General features: G+C 42.4%; 2 protein-coding genes across 6 annotated transcripts in view; one reads left to right on the top strand and one right to left on the bottom strand.

The window, feature by feature from the left end:
- Positions 1 to 880: 880 nt before the first annotated feature.
- On the top strand, positions 881 to 15192 carry NEMP2 (nuclear envelope integral membrane protein 2). Its single transcript, XM_064660470.1, has 9 exons — positions 881 to 1048; positions 3365 to 3480; positions 4076 to 4304; positions 4479 to 4551; positions 5542 to 5635; positions 6321 to 6435; positions 7074 to 7299; positions 9464 to 9640; positions 11708 to 15192. Exons 1-9 carry the CDS (start codon positions 931 to 933, stop codon positions 11928 to 11930), a joined length of 1371 nt encoding a protein of 456 aa, XP_064516540.1. The 5' UTR covers positions 881 to 930; the 3' UTR covers positions 11931 to 15192.
- Positions 15193 to 25082, bottom strand: part of MFSD6 (major facilitator superfamily domain containing 6) — a 28362-nt gene continuing 18472 nt past the window's right edge. For 2 of the 5 annotated variants that reach the window (XM_064660463.1, XM_064660462.1), the window contains 4 exons: positions 22859 to 23020; positions 22193 to 22291; positions 19813 to 20093; positions 15193 to 17412 (listed from right to left, as the gene is read on the bottom strand). In XM_064660463.1, coding sequence (XP_064516533.1) covers positions 17230 to 17412; positions 19813 to 20093; positions 22193 to 22291; positions 22859 to 23020 — 725 coding nt within the window. In that variant the 3' untranslated portion in view covers positions 15193 to 17229. Of the gene's footprint in view, positions 17413 to 17629; positions 17682 to 19812; positions 20094 to 22192; positions 22292 to 22858; positions 23021 to 25082 lie in introns of all 5 variants that reach the window. The other 3 variants (XM_064660464.1, XM_064660465.1, XM_064660466.1) reach the window with 3 other exon arrangements.

The following is a 25082-nucleotide window of genomic DNA, read 5'->3' as shown; positions in this document are numbered from 1 at the left end:
AAAAATAGACAACAGTGATGCCAGAATGCCTTGGCAAAATTGTGTTTATTGATTTTCATAGAATAGGAAAAAGAACTCCAGCCCTTTCCACCCCTGACTGCTGACTGTGACTCACAAGTGATCTAAAATGACTGCAATGAGCAAGCAGGGACTGAGCTGAGTTGGACCTCGCTCGTGAGCTGACAAGGGAATGATGAAACCTGCTCCAGGCTCTCCTTGTGGCTGCCTAGGAAATACAGGAAAGCTGTGGACATTCACCTCCATCAAAGCATCTAATAACACTCCGTTCAGGGAAGTGCTGGGTGGGCAGAGGGACTGATCCATGTGTGTTGCTCAGGGTCTGACTCAGCCACCGCTGGTTGCCGGCACCCTGGTGACCTGAGCTGGCCTCTCCCTCGGGCTGGGCGGGGAAGGGGCTGGGGAACAGGGTGCACAAGGAGGCCAGAATTCACTGTCCCGTTCGGGCGTCTTGGTTGAGGTTTGGAAGTGTCACCAGCTGTTCACGTCAGCCTTTGGTTTGGAACCAGTCTACACCTTGACCAGGCAGCCAACGCTGTGGGTCAGCTGGGCTGATGGGACCACAATCCCAGGACACGCTTTCGCTGAGCTGTTGCATTCGATGGTTTCCCCCCTTCTTTCCAAGCGCACCCTCCCAGCCCCACGGAAGCCTTTAAGGCAGAGACCTACGAGAAGCCGAAGGTGGGGGTCACACCCCAGACGGGCCGTCCCGCCCCCCCGAGGCGTTTGGGACATGTTTGGGACATGTTTGGGACATGTCTGGGACATGTTTGGGACATGTTTGGGACACACGGGCGGAGCCGCAGCCCCGGGCCGATCGCGGCGCTGCGGGGGGCGCAGCCGGCGGGGCCGCACCGCCCCTTCCCCGCCCTCGCTGGCCGGGAGGGGCGAGGCGGCACCGGTGGCCGCCGCATGGGTCCGGCGCGGCCGCCCCGCTGCCGGGCCCGGCCGGGGCCGGGGCTGCTCCTCCTCCTCCTCCGGCTGGCGCTGCCCGGGGCGGCCGCGGGCAGCGGGGAGGCGCCGCCAGCAGGTACTGCCCGTCCCCTCCCGCCCGCGGGGCTGCGCGGGGCAGAGCGGGTGGTCGCAGGCTGGGGGGTTCTCCAGCGCCGTCCCTTTGGTGACAGGGAGCGGGGGACACGCTCCGCTCCCCGGCTTCCCTCGGCCCCCGCGGGTCCCGCTCCCGCCCAACATGGCGCTGCCCGGCGGTCGGGGGGGCTGCGCCCCGCCGGGAGCTGCGGGGGATCGGGGCGGCCGCGGCCCTGAGGCGCTTTGCCCTGTGCTCCTGTTGTTCCCTCGCAGTTCAGTTTCCACAGGACTGTGCCTTGTGGTCCCCGGTGGGACGGGTGGGCAGGGCCGCAGGGACAAAGAGCCTCCCGGGGCACAGAGGGCGGGCGCGTCCGTCCCGCCCCAGCGGCGGGGCTGGGAGCTCGCTGTCTGTGCGACTCCGTCTGGCCTTCTCAGGGTCAGGGGAATTTGATGCAGAACTGATCTTTTATTAACATATTTGAGGGCAGTCAAAACCCTGAAGGCTGTTGTGCTCAGTTTTAGTAGCAGTACGGAACTCGAGAAGCTGCTTCCTCCGTGCGTTGACGTCCTGAGCCTTGGGCATCCACCGGATTCTGCAGCAGACGCTGATTGCTCATAATTTCAAATTTCTTTTTTTGTAATCTCAGAATTTGAGAGTTACCTCACCTGTATGTCCCCACAGTAGATAAAATTCCCCGCCATCTCAAGAGTCACCTATTCAGAAGCATCTTTCCTTTTGGAACATGATTGTTTCACTCTATGGAGCTGATGTAATGTTTCAAGCAGATTATTTTTCTCAAGTAAAATTGCTTAAAACGAAGGGGAGAAAGAAAATACTTGCTAGTCATCATATGGATGACCTTGCTTCTGACGTGGATGGATAGCTTATCCCTAGTGGCAGAAAATCCTAAGACACCCTGCAGGGAAGGCGTGGGCACTCTGGGCTGTGTTTTGTCCTTCTGGGAGGGTACTGCCATTTCCTGTTACTGGATTATCTTGGTTTTAGCCCTGGGTAGTGCCCAGCCTCGCCACCTTGCTGCATCAGTCGGCAGCACCTCAGCGACAAATGAATCCTTTTGCAACTTCATCTGATGACCTTTGTGGAAGTGCCTGTCTAAAGGTACAGCCAGCCCTTGTCTGAGTGGTTGTGTTCCCTCCCACTGGATTTGCCATGGATGACAATTAATCAGATGGTTAATTTTTCCACAATAAAAATGCCCAAATTTTCAGGTTAAACCAATTTAGCAGGATCATGTGTGAACACTAATTCTGGAATGCTGTAATAAACTTACGAAAGAACATCCATGGTATTTTTCATTGGCTTAATTAAATTGATTAAAATATAATTTAGCCTAATTTCAGCTTCCTTATAGAGACACACCAGGTTTTCACCTGCAAACAATATCTCCTTGTCCAGATTGAGACTGTTTGCACATACTCATTTTGCTGCTCTGAGTGTATGACTGTGTGTTAGCAGTTATTACCGAGCTTGGCTTAGACCTACATTTTTTTATTCAGTAAGCCAGATGAGTCCCTCTCTTCAGATCTGTAATTATTTCCTTTATTCTTCTCTTTAATTATGTTCCTGGGACACTGCAGTAATGCACTGTGGGGTATACTTTACACATGTATATGGATCGGAATGTATGTTATTCAAAGTTTGCTCTGTAAATTCTTTAGGTCCATTTCTGCTCAAAAGTGCAACCTTAATTCTGAAGATCACAGGGGCTCATTAAGGTTTCAGGAGGGTTAGAACAAATAGCATCCCTAATTCAATGTGAGCTATCAGTGCAGTTCCCTTGTTATATGCCATGGCTGGACTATGTCAGGAAAAAAAAAAAGTTTTAAAAAGAAAAGTTGCGTTATTTAACATTAGGAACATTTCCGAGGGAGAGGAGGATGATTTCTGCACTCAGCAGCCGTGTCATGTGCTCAGTGACTATTTTAATATGTAAGCCTGTTTACCTGCTCAGACTCCCACAGTTGCATTCACCACTGGTACAAGCAACTCCACTGGAGTTATGCCCACTCGTGCCAGCAGTGAATTTGGCCCAGAGGCCCAATTCCAGTGCCATCAAAACACTGATATCAAAGCCAAGAGTTTCTGGAATACAATTTTTCTGTGTGGTTTTTTTTTTTTTCCTTCAAAGGTGTAGCAGTTTATTTTGGAGCCTAAATTACTTGATTAGAATTCTAATTTGAATTTTCATCTAAATCACATTGAACTTGTTTCAGCATATATAACAATGGAATGGACTAAAATGATACATTTGAACTTGATTCATGCTTAAAATTAACGTCTTTGCTCTCTCCTCCCCAGGAAGAAACTGTAGCTTATTGCAGGAAATGGATGTCATCGAGAAACAGGATGAAAACTGTTACTGCTATGTGCAAAACAGAACCATTCACTTACAGTACCTGTGGTCAACTCTTCAGGTAAGAGGCCATGTGGGGATCATTCAGATATGCAGCACATTTCATGTGAGCTTCTACCAGCAAAGTGCACGGTCAGTTAGCAAGATCAGAGCAGCATCTCTCTGTAATTAGTAGTTTCAATGGTGTATAGGTCAGACCATGGTAAAAATGCAGCGTTATGATATTATTTATTGCACACCTTTTCCACTGATGGACTTCTGTTAACCTCTGCAACAAATGCTGTTGCTTATCACCAAACACCTTTATGAAATGTGTACATCTGAAGAGAAAATGCAGTTGTGACACACTCACTGTGTCAGATATTACTGGGTTTGTTAGAAATTTGTGTGTGGGCAAGTGTCATCCAAACTCAGTGAGCTTTTGGATGGATTGAGGCCTCTCCACTGAACTTTGCTGCTGATGAGTTCTCTAAATCACCTTGTAAGGTGATTAATTGTAAATGGTTAATCTTTGCATAATGTAAATAACCAATATTAAACAACTAAGATTGATCTTCATTACCACATGTATGGCTTATATGCTATACAGCTCAGAAAAACAAAACCTTTTAGTGATTCTGAGCTACTTCTCTGTGTATTCTGTTCTTTGTTTCCAGGTAAAAGTTAACAGCAGAGAAAAGTTCAGGTTTGAGCCTATTTCAGAAAAAAGCAACTGTCGGAATTCAGAAACTGTTTTTGAGTTTGCTGCATGTGCTGTTCAAATCCTCTGGAAGCCAGAGACATGTACAGAAACTTCCATGAGCATAAAACAATATGGAGAGGATGTTTGTTTCAAAATACAGCCCTTCAAAACTGTACCGTACACTGTGAGGGTGAAACGAGAAAGTAAGTACCAAAGCTTTCAGTTTAGATTACAGATAGCTTGGTATTGCCAATGCTACTGGATGTGCCACCTCTGCTGTAAGAAGCTTGGGACTTTTCTGTTGATATTTTATTTAATCAGCAATTCAGATTGAACTAGTCTAAAGTCAATTTCTATTTTTTTCCTCCTTTTTTTAGTGCTAGATGGAAAGCTCTTGTTTTTGTTTGTAGCTGGAATTTTTCTGTTCCATTTTGCAAACAGCCTGAGCAGGTAAGTACAAGCTGCTTTTGACCTTCTGTCCCAAAGCCTGTGCATCTTTGGTCTGTTTGCTAAGCTAAAGAGACGGTTCTTTGGGAAAGTGAAATAAGGAACTGAACATATATTTAAAACTTCTTCATACCGTTTGTGTTTGGACAGATTGTGACACACCTCGGAGTGCTGCACTCCATTAATCACTTAGCTGTGTTAGGGTTTTGGTATCCAAGCTTCCTGCACTGGGTGACACCAAGACAGTGAGCAGCTGTGTGGATTCAGAAGAACCCTCTCTCCCTTTTGTAGACCAGTGAGGTTAGCTGAATGCTAAATAATGCTGCACATTAGCAACGATGCCTTCCTGGGGAGAAATGCTTAAGATGAAGCCATCTGGGGCCTCTTCTGCTTCCACTTTTGTGCCACCCTTTCCCCATCACGTTTTGCATAGCATGTAAGGGAGGATACTTAATTGTTATAGCAAAATACGTGGCCCATGACTTCAAAGCAAAATGAGTCACAAAATAATTGTCAGGAGGCACCTCTAAAACAAGCAGAGCAGCAGCAGGTTTTATAGTGTTAACTGTGAATTAGTAAGTCAGGCTTTATAATAAACAGGCTTAGAAAAAAAGCCTGTGGGTTTGTGGAGGGTTTTTTACATTCTAAATTAAAATAAAACCTCTCATGCAGTACAGAACCATATTGGTAGATAGAAGAAAATGAAATAATGAAAGACTAGGAGATCAACGAAATCAGAAATAGTGTGAGCTTTAAAAAAGCCCAGCACAGTTTCCTACCTTATAACAACTCCAGTGACCTTTAGCATCTGTTGGGGATTTTTCCTTCCACAGATTTAATATCTGAACTGGGCCTGTTAACCATATAAGTACAACTCTAACTTTCAGCTGTGTTAAGTTCTTATTGAAGATCACTGCTGTTTTTACAAATGTTGGCATCTTAACCAATTACAAATTACACTTCTCACCATATTCTCTCTTGTTCTCTTTACAGGAGTACCAAATTCTTTTACCTTTCTGGAATAATACTGGGTGTTCTTGCTTTGCTAGTCCTTGTCCTGTTGACACTTAAAAGGTTTATTCCAAGGGTAAATCTACATTTATAAAACAAAATAATAATAGTTATCATAATATAGGAAGTGAGAGTACAGAGCCAGATTCTGACCTTGTTCTGGTTTTGTGGCTGCACTGCAATGACTGGAGGATTGCTTGCATCAAGTAAATATAGTTAGGTCAGAATCAAGTTCTAGTTAGCTTCCTCCTGGGTTTAAACTGAAGATTGTTGATGTACAAGATGTTGATTCTGAAACATAAATTATTTTTACTGGACTGGAGCTAAGCTTACTTTTGAATCTGTGAATTAATCTAAATAAAAATACAGTTTTAGTGGCAACGGGGACAGATTCTCTTCCATTCACCAAAGGCAATTCATTGCAAGGCAGATGTGAATTTATCCTTTACTTTTACAAAGCCTGTACATTCCCTTAATATTACTGAGATCTATTAATTGGTAATACACAGGAATAGGCTTATACTGTGACACTGGGACATGATACACAAATAGAGATGCAGTTGCTCCACTTTGATATTGTTTTAGCGTGCAGGGGGCTGTGTAAGGGAAGTCTTAGTGTGAATCATAAGCCCTGTAGGTCTAAAGAATATCACATCTGCTCTTGCTTCTGAGTTCCTTTGCAAATAATGATCCTGATTCTGACCTGAAATTTTTTGATTTTTTTAAAGGGTTTTTTTATGCTTTTTTTTGTTTATTTTCAGCACAGTACCTTCTGGATCCTAATGAGTGGCTGCTGGATGGCCTCTCTCTATTTTATTTACTGCTTCAAAGAGAATATGCAGTGGTTGTGGTCTGAACACAGAAACTACCTGTTGGGTAAGAAAATTATCAAAAAATGTGTTGCAGATTTTGGTTTAATTTAGTGGTTGGATGAATACCTGCCCATAAAAAAGAAAAGTGACTCACTTATGGAGTACATTTTTCTCCTAAGCTACAGATGTTGAGATATTCCAGAGGTTCCTAATCCACTCAAATGAGCACTTACATTGTATCATTAAATAAAGAGTTTGATGTAGTGGACTAGAAGTTTTAAGAGCAGATTTTGCCTGTATTACTTGTTCATTGATTTGCCATTACATACTTCTCCTGTAAGAGCAAAAGGGCAGCTCCTCTGCTTTGTACTTCACTACATGTGGAACCTGGATGCATAAATTGCCAACTGGAGGTGGCTGCAGGGGCTGACAAACCTATTGATCCTGCATCTGCCTCGACCTTGTCACATGAGGAGAATTAGTGTGCAGGTCACAGCATTAGCTAAAGGCTGTTCATAGATCACCTTGTGACCTCTGCACACCTTGGAAATACAAAGCACATAAAACAATGCAGGTATCTATAAGACAACCCAAGATTCGAGCTGTACTTCACAGCAGTTGCAAGCTTTGTGAAGCAAACTGATGAACTTTATTGGGTAGTTTGCATCTTATTCTCCATGTCCTACTTTTCTGTTCCTGCAGGGTATTTTCTGGCTGTTGGGATCACCAGCTTTGCCATTTGCCATCAGCACGGGCCACTCACCACTGAACTCAGCATAACCTTGTTCACGTGGACGCTGCAATTAACAGCTTTTGTCTTGATTTACTGTGGTGTCACCATACCTCAAGTTGCATATGCAGTGATAGCAGTCAGCCTCTGCTCCAAAGGCCTGTGTTATCCCCTTGGTGCTGCTTGTTATATAGCCAGGTTTGTATCTATTTGTGAATGTCCAGGTCCCGGGATCACCAGGAAATATTGGAGGCTGATAATGAAAAAAACCTCTACACTTCAGTAATGATTTAGGAATCCCTAGTACTTGTTCATATTTTTGCCAAATGTAAAACTGCAATAGAAAAGGTTTAAGGCCCTGAGAGACAGGAATTACTTTCTGTTTGTCAGTTCTAAGCATGAGTTTTGTTTTATGGATGATGGAGAAACGTGACTGTGCACTTAAGGACAAATGTAGCACCTTTTAGTCTGCAGCATATGGTAATCAGAACATTTCTGTCTGGTTGATTAGACTGCAGCAGTAGTGCCTTGGCTTCACATGTAGTGAGAGAACCTGCAGGTAACTTGTATGGAATCTTATGGAATAAAACAGTACCATCACCGAGGAAGCAGCTGTTCAAAAGTAACTTGGAGCAGAGTTCAGAGACTAAAACCACATGTCCACAAAAAGAATGTTTTCCATTTAGTTTTCCAAGGTTATTACCTGAGATGTACCTAACTCTCTGTTTCGTGGCAGCAATCTATTAGAACTAGGAGACATTCCCCTCTATTCCTAGGCCCCATTTACATTGTGCCATTTGGAATGGAAACTGCTTAGTTCTCTTAGAGAACCTTAGTTCTCTAAGTATTTTCATCAGCAATACGGGAACAACATGTTTGCTCAGCCTTGGACTTGAAGCACATTTTATCACAAATGCAACACTCAGATGAAGATTTATAAAAAGCCCTACCAGTTTACATCTGTTTTTTATTTTCAGTGATGGCATCCAGGTTCAGAGTCCTTAGTGCAGTCTGTTCTGTAGCTGTGGACTCTGCTGAACCACAGAGAATTGCAAAGAGGCAAAGGCTAAAACTGCCATAAACAAAATAATAAAGCCCAAATTATTTGGGTTTTAGTTTTTTTACACATTTTTTCCCTTTGAGGAACATACTGCTTTGCTCCTGTGTTCTTTCTACATGTTGAATTGAGGACTGAGTTGAAACTTTTTTATTTTAGGTAGAATTTATCATTTGTAGACCAGTTTTCGCCTGCAGCTGAGAAGCTCCAGCTGTTTCAAAAACAACATCAATAGTTACCTGACGTAAGCAGGTTCAGCACACTCTGAAAGCAGTGTGGTGTGGCCACAAGTTCACAGAACATACCTGTTTTACCCTGAAACGCTGGAGTTTATTCATCATGTGGTTCTCTTTTTTGGCTTTCATGAACTGATGCTTCTATAAAGAAATACAGCTCTACAGAGATCTCTTAGGAGAATGATTTTCTGTTAAAAACACTAGGCCATAGCACTGAACTGTGAGGCCACGATGCCAGATACACAGTTCAGAGCTGGAAATATATCAAAGTAACTCAGAATCTTGCTTTATTTGAGCCAGCAAGACCCTTACTATTTGACCTGAACAATGGCTAGTTCTCTCTTGCTTTAGAGGGAAATAAGGAGGAAAGTTGAATGCTGCTGTTGGAGCAGGTGTTTTTATGCAGAGCTGAAAGTTTTATGGGCATCCAGCCCTTGCTTATCTTAACTCATCACAACATTTAAATTGAAAGCAGTCAACAGAAGGGAACGGAACATGGCACACTTTCTAATTTATATCTAATTATATTATACATCGCTACGCAGCAGCTAAAAAACCATCAGATTGTAAACATTTTGGCCTCAGACTACTCAGTTTTGTAATTTAAAGCAAGATTTAAGGGAAGCAATCTAGTAAACAACATGAACAACTCACAACAGGCTTAGAGCATCGCCTATCTTTAAAGGAACATATGCAGACTGGGTTTTGATTCAGCCCCTGTCTCTGCACAGACACATTTTGCATTTTGCACCTAAAAATGGCTGAACAAGCAGCCATCTATTTAATTCTAGGAGATTTTAGTCCACGCATACACAATAAGGACCTGATCCAAAGCCCATTTGAAGCTCATTAAATGTAATTATGTGAAATATTATAGCTTCAGCTAAGACCTAGGGTAAAGAGGTAGCACACATTACATTCCTCGTACTCAAATGCAAAAATGTAGCTTGTCCTTTTAAAAGGATAGAATTATTAATGCATGTTAACAGCAGGTAATGGAGAAAAAGGGCAGATAATAATTATGTGCCAGAAGACTTTAGAAATACCAGTTGTTTTCATTTCTTTCTAGAAAAATGAAGACTCACTTTAAATCAAAAAAGCTAGTGTTTAAATACCTGACTGAAGAGGAGTATCGAGAACAAGGTGAAACTGAAACTATCAGGGCTCTGGAGGAGCTGCGCTCGTTCTGCAGGAACCCAGATTTCCCCTCATGGATAGCTGTATCCAAACTGCGGTCCCCACACAGGTAAGAAAACCTGGCTCCTCTAAAACAGGAAACTCATTGCACAGCAGACCTAAATGCCACTTCAGGCACTGTTCCAGGTGAGTTTATCTTGCATATCCTGCTCGAGACCACAGCCACACCTCCCAAGGGTACTATTTGCTGGTGGTATTAAATCCCTGTTTGTTCCTCCCTGACCATAAATTACTCTTGAGAGTTTGCAGACATTCACAGCTAAATGACAGTCATAAAACTTCCAGCCTTCCTGGAGTGCCTCTGTAAGCTCCTACAGTTTGGCTGTAGGAGCTGGTGGCTGGCTCTCTGACCAGGGAAATGGCCTTCCTTCAGGTTCTAGAGCAGTGCACTTTTTTTGTGGTGTAACATTTGGGCAGGCTGAAGATACATAAATATTACCTATGTTAAGCTCTCCAACTGCAAACCTGGACAGTCAGGGAATCCTATTACTTGCAGTATCACTAAGACTAAGAATACAGAGAAAGAAATCAATGCCTGCACCTAGCAAGTGTAACAGGTGGAAGAGCTATGCCATGTATAAGACAAATATAGGTCAGGAAGGGTCAGACAAATGAAGCCAGAAAAGCTTGCAGAATATAAAATTAATCATCATAACAGTGTTTTCCCATCAAACCCAAAACTTAAGATGTCAGAAATAGAATTTCACATATTAGCCAGCCACAAAGTCTTAGTTCTTGCCACAGAACCAAGTGTCACAATTTTAAAGGAGCTCCAGCCAGCTTGGATTTTTATCAGTGACCAGGTAAAACCAGTTTCAGAACCTTAATCTTCCTTGCATGGGCATGGAGACAGCCTTTCTGCCAGATCTTATAGATTTACAGTTAAACAGTCTTACTTCCTAAGCTGCTTGCATTCTCTAGCATGATAGAAATAAAAAAGTGAAAGCTTACTGCAGTATTGTACAACCAAATACTGCCAAATGCGCAAAACAAACAATGGAGACATGCATTTTCTAGACATCACTTTGTTAATACAATTATTATAAACTGTTAACTAGATAAGAATACAAAAATAAAAAGGAGAACCAAAAGATTTGAAGCTGAGTCCCCCCGTCAAGCTCCCATTAGGCATCAGACGGCAGTTCATCACAAGGCAAACCTGTAAACCAGCCAGCCCAAAGCTGTTCCCCATTTAGACTAACAGAGGTTCCAAGAACAGCGAGGTGACAGCATTCATCTCACAGAAACGTTAAGTCTAAAATGCAAATTATTGATCAGTTTACCAGAACTCCAGAATGTAGCTGCGTATCCTCTTTCATACATTCCTCTGATGCTGTCGACACTTACCCAGGTGTCAGAACTGCCGTCTGTTCCCACACGCCTGCCAGAAACCTCCAGTTCCATTCTCTCTCTTCAGTGGAGTTGTCCACTGAAAGCAGGATTTGTGGCAAATGAAATGTAGGGATAGTGCTGATTTTTTCCTTTCTTCTGCCAGACCTCCACTTTGGCATTTACTTGGAGCAGCTGCAGAATTCCCAGCTTGTAGCTCCAGGAATTCCTTGGCAAGACTTGAGCTCAGCTTGCCCACAGTGTGCATGTAGCACCAGAAGTAAGGTGATTGCACAGCAATACAGGAATGCAGAGTTCTCACCATATTTCCTTTCATTTGCAAAACCAACTTACTCGAGTTCTTACAGCCTTTGTCTCAAATATGCTAAAGCTTTAATTTGTTTTTAGAAGCTAAAGTACCACCTATCCAGCTGTACAAATGCTTACTCTGCATTACCCCATTAGCACTGACAAGATGAGAAAATGGAAGTTAGGTCTTCTTTCTTAGTCACAAGACCTTGTAGGATGGCCTCCAGAAGAGCAAAAGTTACTTCTATAGAAAAGACTGAAAAGATGAGGCAGGAAAATCAATCTGAAGGGTCGTTACCATCCATTGTTGCAACTTCCCCTCACCTGCACTGCCTGTAAGCATGTCCTTAAAACATTTCTGCTTAAACAGCAGTATCCCCAGCATTTACAGTTGTGGTTTTGGTTTTTTTGGTTGGTTGTTTTTTTTTTTTTTTTTAAATTTCTCAGCTGATCACTTCTCCCTTTAAAAATGTGGCAGGTTTGCAGATTTTGTTCTGGGATTTCCCCACGTCTCACCTGCAGAAGCAAAGGCACATGATGAGGAATACGGCATTGGGAGCTCCTTCCTGGAGGAGCAGCTCTTTGAGACAAGGGCACGGCCTGAGCAGGATGATCCAGCCAATTCCATCCATGAAGATGAGGAGAATGAAGATGAAAGGCATAAACAAATTTCATTTCCATATGCTACTGAGTTGCTCTGAGCTTTGGGAAATAACAAAAAAAAAAAAAGAGAGGGAAAACACATTTGTCCTAGAAAGGAAGGATACAGACTGAGAACTCCCACTTGGCTATTTCTTGTGGTTGCTGGTGGACAAATGAGGATTTTTTAAAAAAATATTTCCCGTATCACTGATGTTACCTGGTTAGAGCAACAGAGAAACCATCGGGGCTGTTCAAGTGAAGAGGAATCTCATACTACTGGTATTTTAACTGGGGAAGCAAACATGGCAGGCAGCAGCCTGTCCCACCAGGATGCCTTGTTTTACCAAGGATACTACCTCTAGGAAACGGGGAACCTGTTTTGTCTCTTTCCATCCTCAAGTCCTCTGTGCTGAGCACTAGAGGGAGAAGAACCAGTTTTTAATACTCTGCTTTTATTAAGTACACTATGTGTCAACACTTTTATTAATGCCATTAGAGTGCCGATAAACTGTGTTTATTGTGAGACTTTTCATAGAGTTAATGCAGTTGAACGAGGTTGGTTTGCTTTTCTGGCTGGGCTTGCTGTCTGTTACCTTCACTCTGCCTCTCCATTTTTAAGCTCCCCTTACTCAAAACCCTGCCTGACTTTTCACTCTCTGCCTGTATTGCTCCGTTCTTGTTCTCTGCTCTAGTTAATACTGCATTTTGTTCTTTCCATGTCTTTGTTTATTTACATACTGTTCTTCCCTCTTCTGTGGATACTTCTGCTAAACCTCTCTCTTCAGCCCTCTGCTTCTCCATCTCTAACAGTGCAGATGATTTAGGAGAGGATTTTCATCCCCAAAGGTATTTTTACTACTGCCTTCACTTTCAGTGCCACCTTACCTCAGGCAGGTGCTCTGCCCATTCCAGGCCTCTCAACAGCCCAGAAAAGGCCACACAGGCTGAGACTGTTTCAGCTGCTTGGAGAAACTGCTGTCAGCAGGGCCAGAGTGCTGCTGTGACCATGTAATTAGGAATGAAGATAAGCCACATAGAGCTCCACTGCCCTCAGAGTACTCAGTAGTTTGCTCATTCAGTAAGAAACAGAAAGTCATTCCTGGCACAACAAGGGATGATACCTGGCTCCTACCTCCCCTTCTTCAGCCCTCTGTGGGACTTCTCACAGGTGGTGTGTGGGCAGGAGAAGACAGAACAGGGGGAGAAGTTTAGGCAGTCAAATGTCTTTCAGCCTATGGATTACAGAGTCCTAGGCTGAGGAGTAGAGCATCTGCCCTTAGTTCATCCACCTGCAGAGGTCATTTCCTTCTTTTGTTCTTTAGACTATCCCTGTATTCTTACGTTCTCACCTTGCTGTTTTCCTTTACTGTCTTCCAAACTGCAGAAAACAAAAGACCATCAATTCTGTCACTGTCTGACCTTACAAACCCACCAGGAATTGCCAGCAGTAGGAAGCAGTGCTCCAGAAGGGTATGTCAGACTGGGATGTATTTGCTTTAGAAGGGGTACCTGTTCTTTGTAACCTGCCTCATGGTGCAGTGTGACTTCAGCAGTGCATGTGCTGTCCTGGCTTCTCGTTGTCCATCGCTGCACAAGGAAGACAATCTCTTACCTCTAGTGGCAGCCATACCATATTCCAAGAGCTCCTTTGTATAACACAGGACTCGGAGTTGGTGCTCAAAAGCCTTACTTCCATGGTTCTTCCTCCTTTATATTGCTTCACCTTGCTTCATTTTACAAGGAACAAACAGTCCACTTGACAGTAAAGAGACACCTCACACCCTTTAGTGCCATAAATGGGTAAGGACCTATGCAGAATCTGGAGCATGTTTAGCAGACAGAAGCCCAGTCAAGCAGGTGATCCAAAATATACTCACTGTTAAGTCCATAACATTCAAAAACAGAGCAGGAGTTCTGTTCAGGAAGGCCACTAGCAGCAAGACTCACCCCTAAAGAGAGGCTGCTGCTACCAAATCCACAGCTAAATTGCCATCCACACTCGGGAAGTCAGGCTTGGATGGAGGCTCTGGCACTAGCAACAAGCTGTTGCAAAAATGGAGGAAAGCCTCATTATCTTTGATGGCATAGTAGACTAAATTAGATGTATTTTACCTTTGTCTGTGTCACCATTGTTAAAATGGAGTACTTAAAATTATTAGAGATTATCCAAAGGATACTTGAAGAGATGTCACTGTTAAATGTTTTTTTGCAGGTTTTTAAGTACACAGGTGTTTTTTCAGTGCACTTCATAGCCAAGAACTCCCATCCATGCAATTTGAGGCCAAGGGGGAGAATCAGATTTGTCCAAGCTTAAACACACAGTTTTTCTGGATGTCTTCTCTTTACTGAGGTGGTAATGATTTTCCTTCCATAATATGGGGGTACATAAGTACATATTTGTATGATATAAGTACATAATATGTATTTATATACAATAGCCCAGATTATGCATCAAGGTAGTATTTTACCTAAGCAATATATTAAATGGAACAGCTCCCCCAGTTCAGGCAATTACATGTTTTCAGACACTGTCCCTTTTTCTAAATTATTTAGATCAATACCAGGTACACCTACTTCAACAAGGAAAAATTAAAAAGAAATTAAAATCAACTCATGTTTTGTGTAGTTGTGAGATCCATCATTTGGCAGGGATGGGTAAATACTATCCAAAGTAGAGCAGGAAACTACTAAATGCATGCACTACTGAAATGCAGCAACATGGGAAAGATGATGGCTGCTTTAGTGGATATCTAATACTAACCTTAAAAATCCTCACAAGCCTGTTCCAACACTGGAAGCACTTCATAAACAAAACCCACCCAAACCAGCTGCTGTCACTGAAGCCCTTTGCTGACAGTTCACTTGCACAGTGCTCCTGTGATATGTGCAGATGACACAGGCTTACTGAAACACAGTTGTTAAGTACTGTCCACTGTTCAGCCAGAAAATCTGGGAAGAGAATCTAGATGTTAATCCACTGCCCTGTTAAAAAAGCCTTTCTTCCTTAACAAAGGATGCTACATTTATCTTCTGTTTCACGGTGTTTACAATGATGCCCTGCACACTTCCATACCAACCACTTTATGATGCACATTAGTGTGCATCCCTCACATTCCTGCAACCCATAGAAGGGAATTAGTGCCTACAGTCAGATTTTATTATGAAACACTGCTTTAACACAGGAGTTCCCAGGCTCTTGGTCCAGTATCCTCCACTGACCTTATCATTATCATTGAACTGTTTTCAGTTCAGGTGGTTATGTTCACTGCTGACGCTGTAATACGAGCAAATGAAATAAAAGTTCAGGTTGATACTGTTAAATATGTTATGGATATTTTATATTTCTTACCACAGTTTTTAGAGTTCCACAAATATCAAAATCCAGATGTACACGTCCATTTTGCAACATAGAATGACTATACAATTCCAGAAAGAGCAGGCATTTCAAATACACAATTCTGAAGTGTAAACACAGTCTACAAGCTCTTCACTTCACAATCCAGGTGCTATGCAGTAGCAGCTGAGGTAACACCGTACAGCATGAACTCAACAAATGGTTGGTTAGCCTCAAGATGATTTTTAGCATCCTTCTCTCCTGTCACCTGTTCAGTCTTTAGTTCTCCCCCAACTTATACAAACATAAAATAAATACATTTCTTATTTTAAAGGACACTTAGACAAGTCATGAGGATTTACGTGAGTACAGTACATTTAGGTTCAAGTGCAAAAAAAGTAACTAGTGGCTAGTCATTGATGTTTCTTTTTATTGTCTGTGGTGTTGGTCCCAGGCACTGCCAGAACGTGGGTTGTTCTAAAAGCACAGTTAAAGCACAGCTACGGGACACCCCTTCAGTCAAGCTCACCAGATGTCAGAGTGGGTGAACCTGTGCACCCCCTTTCCTGCTCAGCTGCTGCCATCTTCCTCTCCCTACCCCTCGTCTGCTGGCCTTGCCTCCGGCTCCCTGCACACTCCCACAGCACACACCTTCCTCACGGAAGGCCTGACACTTCACGCACATGTGACTTCAAGGAGGGCAGCTGAGCAGGGCTCCCTCAGTCCTTTGGGAGCTGAGTGCTCAGAATCCCCCAGGAACAAGCTGTTAATCTAAGAAAATGGGCCAAAACACTATCCTGACTAAACCCCTCCTGACTCCTCCCTGAGCCCGAGGATTTCCCTCCAGCAGCAATGTTCACCATGCACCAGCACGCAAGCTGGCTGCAGTTAGTACTGAGAAGCATAACAAAACATAATCCAAAGTCCTCCAGTGTCGTGACATTGGGCAAAGTAACTTCCTAAACATACTGCAACTGAGTTACATTTGCTTCCTCCTGAGACTCACTCTACTTGATTTCTGCATCAACTACTTTGCCCCTATAATTCTAAACATTAAGATTTTAAGGTGATTCCTCCCTACCACCCCCCACCTTCCCTAGGCACTTAAAGCTTGCTGTTTTCTTAATAAATAACAATAGTAACTACACTGCATTAAATAAACCCTTGTATAGATGATGAAATAAAAACCCAAGAAGACTGCATGTCCATCAAAACCCCTGATCAATCTCAGGCTGTGCAATCTTGATCAAAGATTCTTGTCTCAATACAACATCAAACCTAAAACTGCCCAAACACACACAACCTATGCCCAACTGCACGGCTGCAAGTGCTGAGAGTAACTTCAGAAGCCTTCCTCCACCTTTTGTGTTTCACTAAAATGCCAGTTCAAAACCTTTTCTTTGCAGAACTAAACCTTTATCTCAAACAAGAGAAATTCGGCTTCAAAAACATATTCTTTGAATATGTGTGCGGTTTACTTAATCCATCACCATAACATTAAGATACGCTTCCTAAACCTACTCTGTTTCTGAGAAATCTTTACAAAAACAGTTTTGTGACACTTCTATAATTATTGGATCTGGTATTTTCTAATAGACTATTCAGGGAAACTCAGTTTCTCTCTTAAAAAGTCTCTTCATTTTTATTTGGGAATAAGTTCAAAGAAGAAAATTACCCAATCAAGCCAGACACTCTGTGCCTCAGCAAGTGAGGAGTGAACTTTTTTTTCTATAGATTGCAAAGAAATCTCATAGCACTTGACTCAGCTTTAGCAAAGCAGCCAAGAATTCTTCCTACCATTCTATCTGGCCAACATCACTTCCCTCAAGAATTCTGAACTTTTGGCTTCCCTGCTCATGTTGCTCTGTGTAGTCATATGAATATTCTTTATATAGTTAAAAGCTTGCACTGCATCACATTATGATTGTTAAGATGAAGGAAGTCCTACTTTTGAGCTCCTACTCCAGCGTTTCCCAGGTGAGAAGCAGAATTCCATGCACTGGATTTGATAAGATGAGTGCATCTCAGGGCCCTGCAGCAGCAGGCTGAGCATCATGATCCGACACAACACGGCTGCCATCTACTTGGGAATCTGATGTTGCTGTAGGTGTTGGTGCTGAACAATTTCCGGACTGCCCAGAATCTGTCGGATTTTGGGGTTGTCTTGCTGAGCTGGCTGATGAAGCACTGCAATTCTCATTGATTTTCTAAAGAGAGGGGAAAGGATTGCATGGAAAAAGTCAACATAAGCACTCAGGACACTGTCCCCACTGGCACACCCCCCAGATGCATTCAGGCACTGCTGGAAATTCACAAAGCACTTACTTGAACGCCCGCAACATAACAAATCAAACTTAAAGCAGCAAAGCAAAAACAGTATATTTAAATCCAGATGACAGTAACAGCAAGCAGACAGTAGCTTACCTTCCATCTCTTTTCCTAACTGCACTTTCCCAAGAAGCATGCAAAAAACAAACTTGTTGTGTTTCAAGGGGAAAAAAACAATAAACTGGACTTCAAAGTGTTTAGACAAGATAATTCTTTTGACCAAGCAAGTCTATAACTTTTTTTCATGCTCCTTAAATACAGCTTTTCTCAATAGGTCCCTCCCCACCCAAGATACTGTTCAGACTGTCTCACTGGCAGAACATTTGCAGTACTGATGTACAATTCCATCCCATCTCCTCAAACAGGCCTTACCAGGGAACATGTGCACATCTGAACACTGGTTACATTCCCCAGGACTGAAACAGCCAATGCTCGTGCTAATACATTTCATTAGAAGGTGATACACTACCTATGATTACTTGTTTTGCATTGAAGCATAGAAATTATGGCCAGCATGTCCCTTTGTTTGAAGGAGTCTAAGCAAGCAGAAGCAAAATCAATCCAAAATCTTAATGGAATAAGAAGGAATAATTTTCGTCACTAGTTCTCTGTGCACTGACCCTCCTTCCAAATGATTCATTTTCATTTTAAGGAAGATATTTAACAAATTTAATAAGAAAGTTGGGCAGCCTTTTTTCCTAGTTTCAGTATTTTAATATCATCAGCCTAAAATAAACGACTGAGTACAAAACCTGAAATATACTGGAGCAAGTCTGTCATCTTGGGGCACCTGAAACAGGGATAAGAGATTTTGGAGAATGGAGGTGATGAAGTAAATGATACAATGTGGTGCATTAAATTTTGGCACATGAAGTGCTTTTATATCAGCACTGTATTTTTACAGGAAGAAAAGAATAATGAAGAGATCATGTGCCATAGAGCCACTAAAGCCCTTCTGGCCTCTTCACAGTTCTCAGGGAAGGGGCTGGGTGCTGTTCAGTAGTGTTGGATAAGTCACTCTCAGACACCACATACCTGCAAAACAGTATTTTCCTGCAGTGTAAATTGCCTACGTTCTATGTGACTTCTCTGCTTCATCAGGGGGCAGCTTACACTAACCAAGACCCTGAGGACGTTTACAGTGGGAAACTGGGCAATTAAACTGGGCAATTAAACTTTGATGTCCTTGTGATATCATGAGACCTTTTGCTATCTTCAGTATCACTACTAAAAAACTCTTTGACTCTGGGAAGGTCAAAACCAACCAAAAAACCCAGCCAACCTAAAGCAGACAAGGCTGTAACATATTTTCAAGAATAAAGTCAAGTAAGGAAGGCAGGAGATCGCTGACCAGGTGAAATTCCTACACGCTCTGCTCTGCTGATTCACACTCATATCCCAAATTACCCATTTCTAAAGACAGCAATTATGGAAGAAGCATTTCTGTGTTTACGCCTACCGGGTGCATGAGAAAGAACCTCACCCACTCCTTCCAGACCAGTAAACACAGTGGTTTTGACAGTGACCATGCTGTTCTAGAACTTCCATGGACAGTGCTTCCCTACTTTGCTTCAGCTCCAGTCTGAAAGGCAGGGCCAGAGCATTACAAGTTCAAGATCCAAGCATATCCAACCACTGATGAAGCTATTACAGCATTTCTTGGGTGAGACTGGACAGAAGGGGAATGGTGTAAAGTAAGCACCAGCCATCAGACATGTTAAGTCTTATCTGAGATGGCTCTTATGTGGCGGTACTCTAGATAAAAAAGAGATTAACTTTATGTGAAAAGAAGGCTCTGTATCCCATCAGGAGTTGTCTGAAACACCTATTTCTGCAACCATGCAGATGTTTGACAGCATCACCCAAGGAAGCAAAACTAAATAAAAATCATTTTACAGTCTGTTAATCAGCTGTGCATCTTCATGTTCAATTATCACATTGTAAATTTTGCAAAATGCATAACTCACACATTCCAACTAATATGAAAAGAAATGTAAATTTTAAGGGAATTCAAGCATATCTGAGTCCATAAAACAAAGCCTCTTTCTATGTCTCTTCCTCTCCTCCCATCTTCAGAAAGATAAAACTTGCAAGAAATAGTTATTCCTGCTGTATTATACATAGAAAACAACTCTACTTCATGCAGTATCTTAACTACTGTGTCACAAGTCCAGCTTTATTACAAGCTGACAGAAAATACCTTCCAGGTAATAACAGATTTACATAGCTATACAGTGTTCAAGCATCTAAAAAGTGCTTCCTGCACATTAAAAGATTACCTGCAAAGGCTGATTCTCAGGAGCTGGATTGGTTTTGGATAGTTTAACCATCTCTTTTATCTGGTAGACAGCATAAGCTAAGGTGACCCACGGAGAAGAGCTGATGCCCCAGGCAGGCTTGTTCACATCCTCCTGCTCTTCTTGGTGTTTAGTTTTCTTTAGAGGAAGTCTGGACTCAGTCCGAGGCATGATATCTTCCGACTGCTGTTGTACAAGGTCAATAGTTGCTATGGGAACAGGACTGGAAGGCACTGGGATCCTTTCTGCCAGCATTGTCTTTTCTGAAGTTTAAAACAAAATAATCACTGGCAAGGCCAACAAGCTAAAAAAAAAAAAACCCCTGATGCAGACAATGAACACAAAGTGTTTCTTGCTTTCACACTATGGTCATCACCACCCTGAAAGCAGCCAGGAGCCACACACCACAGTCTAGTCAGGGACATGCAACGTGGCTGTTGCCTCACAGGCTCAGGGGCTGTGCCACTGAGGGATGTCAGATGTCTGCCCACACTGCAGGGCTGAGGAGTGTGGAACAGTCCTTTTGTTCTCAGCTAGCCACTAGAAATTCCTGTTTTCACATTACATGGAAGAAGTAATTTTCATGTTACATGCAAATTGAAAATAAGTCTTCTAGAGTTGTAGCAAACTTCTTTCTCTGCATAAAGCCTGCATCTTACAACTTACCTATACTCATAATTAAACACTGGCTTCAAACAGGAAGCCAGTGAAGAGACATGGCCAACATCATCATCGCTGATCTTAAAACTTCTAAACATACTGATCTGAATGAAAAAACTGTTCTGCATCTTCACCACCTTTTTTTGTTAAGGAAATAACATCCCTTCATAGTTACTATGGAGTTATACAGTTCATGAGAAAAGAACAAGGATAGTGACACAATGAAGGAGACGAAGTATCTGTCAAAGAGTTTCAGATAAAGGAAGAAATCCTCCGAAGAGACCTTTACATCTGAGGTCTTCCAATAAACTGTAATAGTTTTCATAACTGTCTTGAAATGTCATTCACAAAACGACTGTCATGACCCCACACAATGTGCTTTAAAGCTTCAGAGAGCCAGAGTATTTCCATACAAAAAGTAATTAAGCAGATTGTTAGAAACTGAGGGATGTTTTCAGTAATAGCTATGCTCTCTGTAAACAACACATTATGTAAAGTTTGAAAAAAATATTTTTCCAAATAAAAATATTTTACCAATTAAAAGTAATTTTTTTTTTTTTTTTTCAAAATTATAAAATCGTATTTGGTTTACAAATGCCTAGATAGTACTGGATATTTTAAGCAAGGGCTGGGTGTTCCCTAGGAGCGAAGAAATGAAGAGACTAATCCTGCACACACTTGACCACATGCTTCATTTTACTCACCCAACTGGTCTGCGTGAAAGCAACCTAATTACTGTCACGCTTAAAATTAACACACACACTGTTCAGATGGGTGGCGAGTATTTAACGAAACCCAAAGACAGAAACAAACAGAATAAGGCCACTATGAACACCCTGGTCTTTTGTAGGTTCACATGTAATTAAGTAAATGCTGATGGGAAACTGAAGCAGCAAATACCCCTTTCGCTTTCCATTTTTTTGCCCTTATTATTTGAGCAGAGGTGAAGAAATACTAGCAAAATAAATATTTGAACACTTCAGTACAGGGAACTTGATAACTAGTCAAGGGGAATTAATTTAATATTTCAGCTAAAAAAAACTTCCTTGTCATACTCAAAGCTCATACTGGAAAGTAATATCTGGGTAAAAACAGATCAAAAATTCATGACCTTTCAGAACTTGCCAGAGTTTTGTTGTCTTTGTAAGAATCTTATTTATGCTAGTTCCTTAAGTTTGCACCAAGTATTTTATTTCTGGTTAGCCTTTATATTAATAAAGGTAGAGATTAAAAAGTTCAAGTTCCACCAGAGGGGGGATATCTCAGGTTTAAAAAACCCATAGAAGTTTGTGTCCTGTGAAAGCCATCTCTACAGTTTCTGGCTGGTGGCTTCAACTGGTAGAACATGAGAGCACAGAGTGGGATCGAGGTGACCTTAAAGAACGGATGCAACTGTAATGACTCAGTACAGCTGTAAAGACCAACCTAAGGGATTCCCAGAACTGAGAGGATGTACAGGCAGAAAAATACATCATGTTTTCCTTCTATCAACATTCAAGAACTCTGTGCTGCCCTTCTTACAGCAGCAGCACATCAGTTTCTTCATTGTTCAGGAAAAAACTCCCCACTTGAAAACAAACTCTTTTGTTAAAATCTGAGTCAAGACACCAAACATACACAATGAAAGCTGCAGAAGCAGCTTCAGAGAGATCTTTTTTCACTAGCTCTAGTTTTGTAGCGACTCAGTGACATGAACATTTACCTTCTTCTTCATCAGGAACCAACAGCCACTGGATCAGGGCAAACAGAAGCAGAATCACTAAACAAGCCATCCCTATTCCTCTGAATGTGGCAGCAGGACCTGTAATGAGATGTATTTTTTTTCTAAATTGAGAACCTACTTACTTAATAAAGTGAGTCAGCATTATGTGCTCCCTGGCTATATATTGCCCATGTAGACTCTTATTAGCTTGTTTCACTACATTTTCCTCCCCCAACACTGCTTCAACCAAGAATTTTTGCAAAGGATTTTTAACCAAGTAATTAGATTCTCATTTGTTCATCGAGAGGCTTTACAGCATCAACCTATTCTCTCACAAAGGATTCATTCATCTTACTTATGGATCAGGCTGGAGATTTGCTTTCACAATACTAAAGATATCTAGGCATATTTAATGAACCTGCAACACTGACAGGACAAAGCCATAAGCACTGTGGTCTGAATGCAGTGCTGACCTTGCTTTGATCAGGGGCCTGGACTGGAGATTTCAGGACCCTCTCTAGCCTGAGCAGTTCTATGACTGTGATTCATAAAAAGTGTACTACACTTTAAAGTATAACAATACCTAAAGCATAAATAAGTTTAAAGCCGATAGTTCAGTAAAACCAAATAAATAAAATGAAATTTTTCAATACAGTTTGTCCTTACCAAAGTAATTGACCAAAACTCCTCCAACCATGGCTCCACATCCTCTACCTAGACCCAAGTGGAGACCCTGCAGGATTCCCTGGGCCGACGTCCTCAGCTCCGGAGGCACAGCCGCGCTGAGGTACGAAATACAAGCTGCCCATATAGCTGCGTGTGTGACACCTGCAGAGAGAAAACACTGTCAAGAGTACCAGGCCCAGAGTGTCCCAACACAACATCTGAGCCACTGCACTCATCAGCTGGAGCACATGGAGAAAAACAAAATCCCCCGAGAAATGTCTGCGAAGTACAAATCAGTGTTTGGTGATGAGATACTGGCAACCAAGCCACAGGGAGACAGCACAACTCCTTCTGCAGTCTGGCAATAGCTCTTTCTCCCTCTAAGATGACCTCACTACTCTTCTTGAGACACAGTCCATAGGAAGACAAGTCTCTCTGCCAGATTCCTTCTGCCTTCAGTAGCGGCCCAGGGCCTTTGGAATACAGTCCTGATTTCACAAGCTGCAGGCAATTAAAGCATTTATATCTCTCAGCAGTGTCCTTACTGCCACAATGAAGGCAGCACAAAGGTCATAAAATCCAGACTTGTATCAGAGATATCTACGTCATTTTGTCATTTCACAAGCAAGAATGAATCCCCTCCTACCCTTCTCACTCCCCCCAAAAACCCATCGCCTCCCAGCAAACTCTTTCTGAACTCAACACCAACACGCTCTGCATTTAGCACTGAACGGTCCGGATGAGAACAGCACACAAGCTCCTCAGAGTAGGCCAAGGATGTTGCTTTTCACGCCTGCTGCTGAGAGGCAGAGCTGGCGAGCACTCCCTCCCGCTGTGACTGCATCCTGCATCCTGCGTGGGCACTGCGCCGCCTCCGCCTCATCGCTCCCGCTCCAGGACCGAGCCCGGGGCTCCTCGCTCATCAACCACAGCCACGAAACAGAGACAGCCTCAGCTCCTCAGCAGAGATGCTGGAGGTGTCTTTCCAGCACATGCCTGGCACATCCAGGTTTGTGAACACCCTTCCCTCCTGCAGGAGAGCTAAGGGAAGGACAGCACATGACCCTCAGCATGCAGAGACTGGCTGCAGGTGGAGCCCTCGCCTCTGAGCATCTGCCTGAGGGGCTTCTGTGAACTGGGGAATAACTGGACAGGGAAAGGCAGGATTGTGCAGAAGCTGGAAAAACAAAACAGTTTTGTAGTTCATCACACATTAAAAATAAGCCTGAACTATTTTGCCACCCTCAGATTGAGTGGGAATGTTTTTTTTCTTATTTGAGAGGTATTAAAAATAGTCATCACAGCTTACCAATGCCTAAGCTCTACTGCCTCGGCTTTAAAAAAATGTTGGCACAACTGGTGATTCAGTCAACGTGCTTCTGTCCCCTGTACTTCAGTTATTAAGTGAACAGTCGGACACTCAATAATTATTTTGGCATTTAGGCTGAAGACTCTTAAGACCAATAAAACATAATTTTGTAACACACAAAATAACTTGGATTTTGCTTAGGTGTACAACGATAAACAGCACTATATGAAGTGCTGTACAGGTCAACTTCATTCCAAATCAAAATTTCTCAAGCCTTGAGTTTGTAAAGATGAGAGATACGGGGGTGTTTTGGTAATCGTACATCGCCTCGTTGAAAAACAAAAAGTGTGCATTAAGGTGAGTGTATATTACCTTACCATTTAAGTTTAAGGCTTCAAAAGTCACAGATTTTCCTTGCAAAAAACTTAGGAGTTTTAAAACTCACTATCTACTTTTCTTTAATGCAGTTCCATGCCCACATCGCAAAAAGCAACCAAGAACTGCCCCAATAACAAGGCAAAGCTAATCTAAATAGATAAAGTGGGTTTGGTTTAGAAAGTACGCCAATTAACATAAAATATGCAGTTTTATCAGCTATTAGGAGTAAGTCAAGGTTTAAAGCCAGGCAAATCAAAAACATATCAGAAATGATTTGAACCGTGAAGCACAATACCACTGAGTTTGTCTGAACACAAAAGGCCATAACTTAACCAACAGGTTCTTGGATGTTTTCACCTTTTCTAGGCAGTCTAGTTAGAACATAGTGTTCCCAGTTCCTCTGAAAACAAGTCCATACCTTTAAGCTAGCTTACTTCACTTGTCTTTAAAGGCATGGCCTTTTTTTTTTTTTTATTATGTGTACATTACTAATGTGATTTTTATTACAATTATTTATACAACAGTGACTATTTGGAA

The sequence above is a fragment of the Pseudopipra pipra genome, chromosome 7 (assembly GCF_036250125.1).
Source record: "Pseudopipra pipra isolate bDixPip1 chromosome 7, bDixPip1.hap1, whole genome shotgun sequence".
Taxonomy (NCBI): Eukaryota; Metazoa; Chordata; class Aves; order Passeriformes; family Pipridae; genus Pseudopipra; species Pseudopipra pipra.
Note: the sequence above shows the minus strand (reverse complement) of the source record. Positions and strands in the feature narration are given on the sequence as shown.

What these genes read in the sequence shown, in the direction of transcription:
- NEMP2 (XM_064660470.1), top strand. Translation starts at nt 931, where the DNA reads ATGGGTCCGGCGCGGCCGCCCCGCTGCCGGGCCCGGCCGGGGCCGGGG. An exon ending in TTAAAAGGTTTATTCCAAGG is followed by an intron (nt 5,636 to 6,320) that starts GTAAATCTACAT and finishes GTTTATTTTCAG; the next exon opens with CACAGTACCTTCTGGATCCT. An exon ending in ACACAGAAACTACCTGTTGG is followed by an intron (nt 6,436 to 7,073) that starts GTAAGAAAATTA and finishes CTGTTCCTGCAG; the next exon opens with GGTATTTTCTGGCTGTTGGG.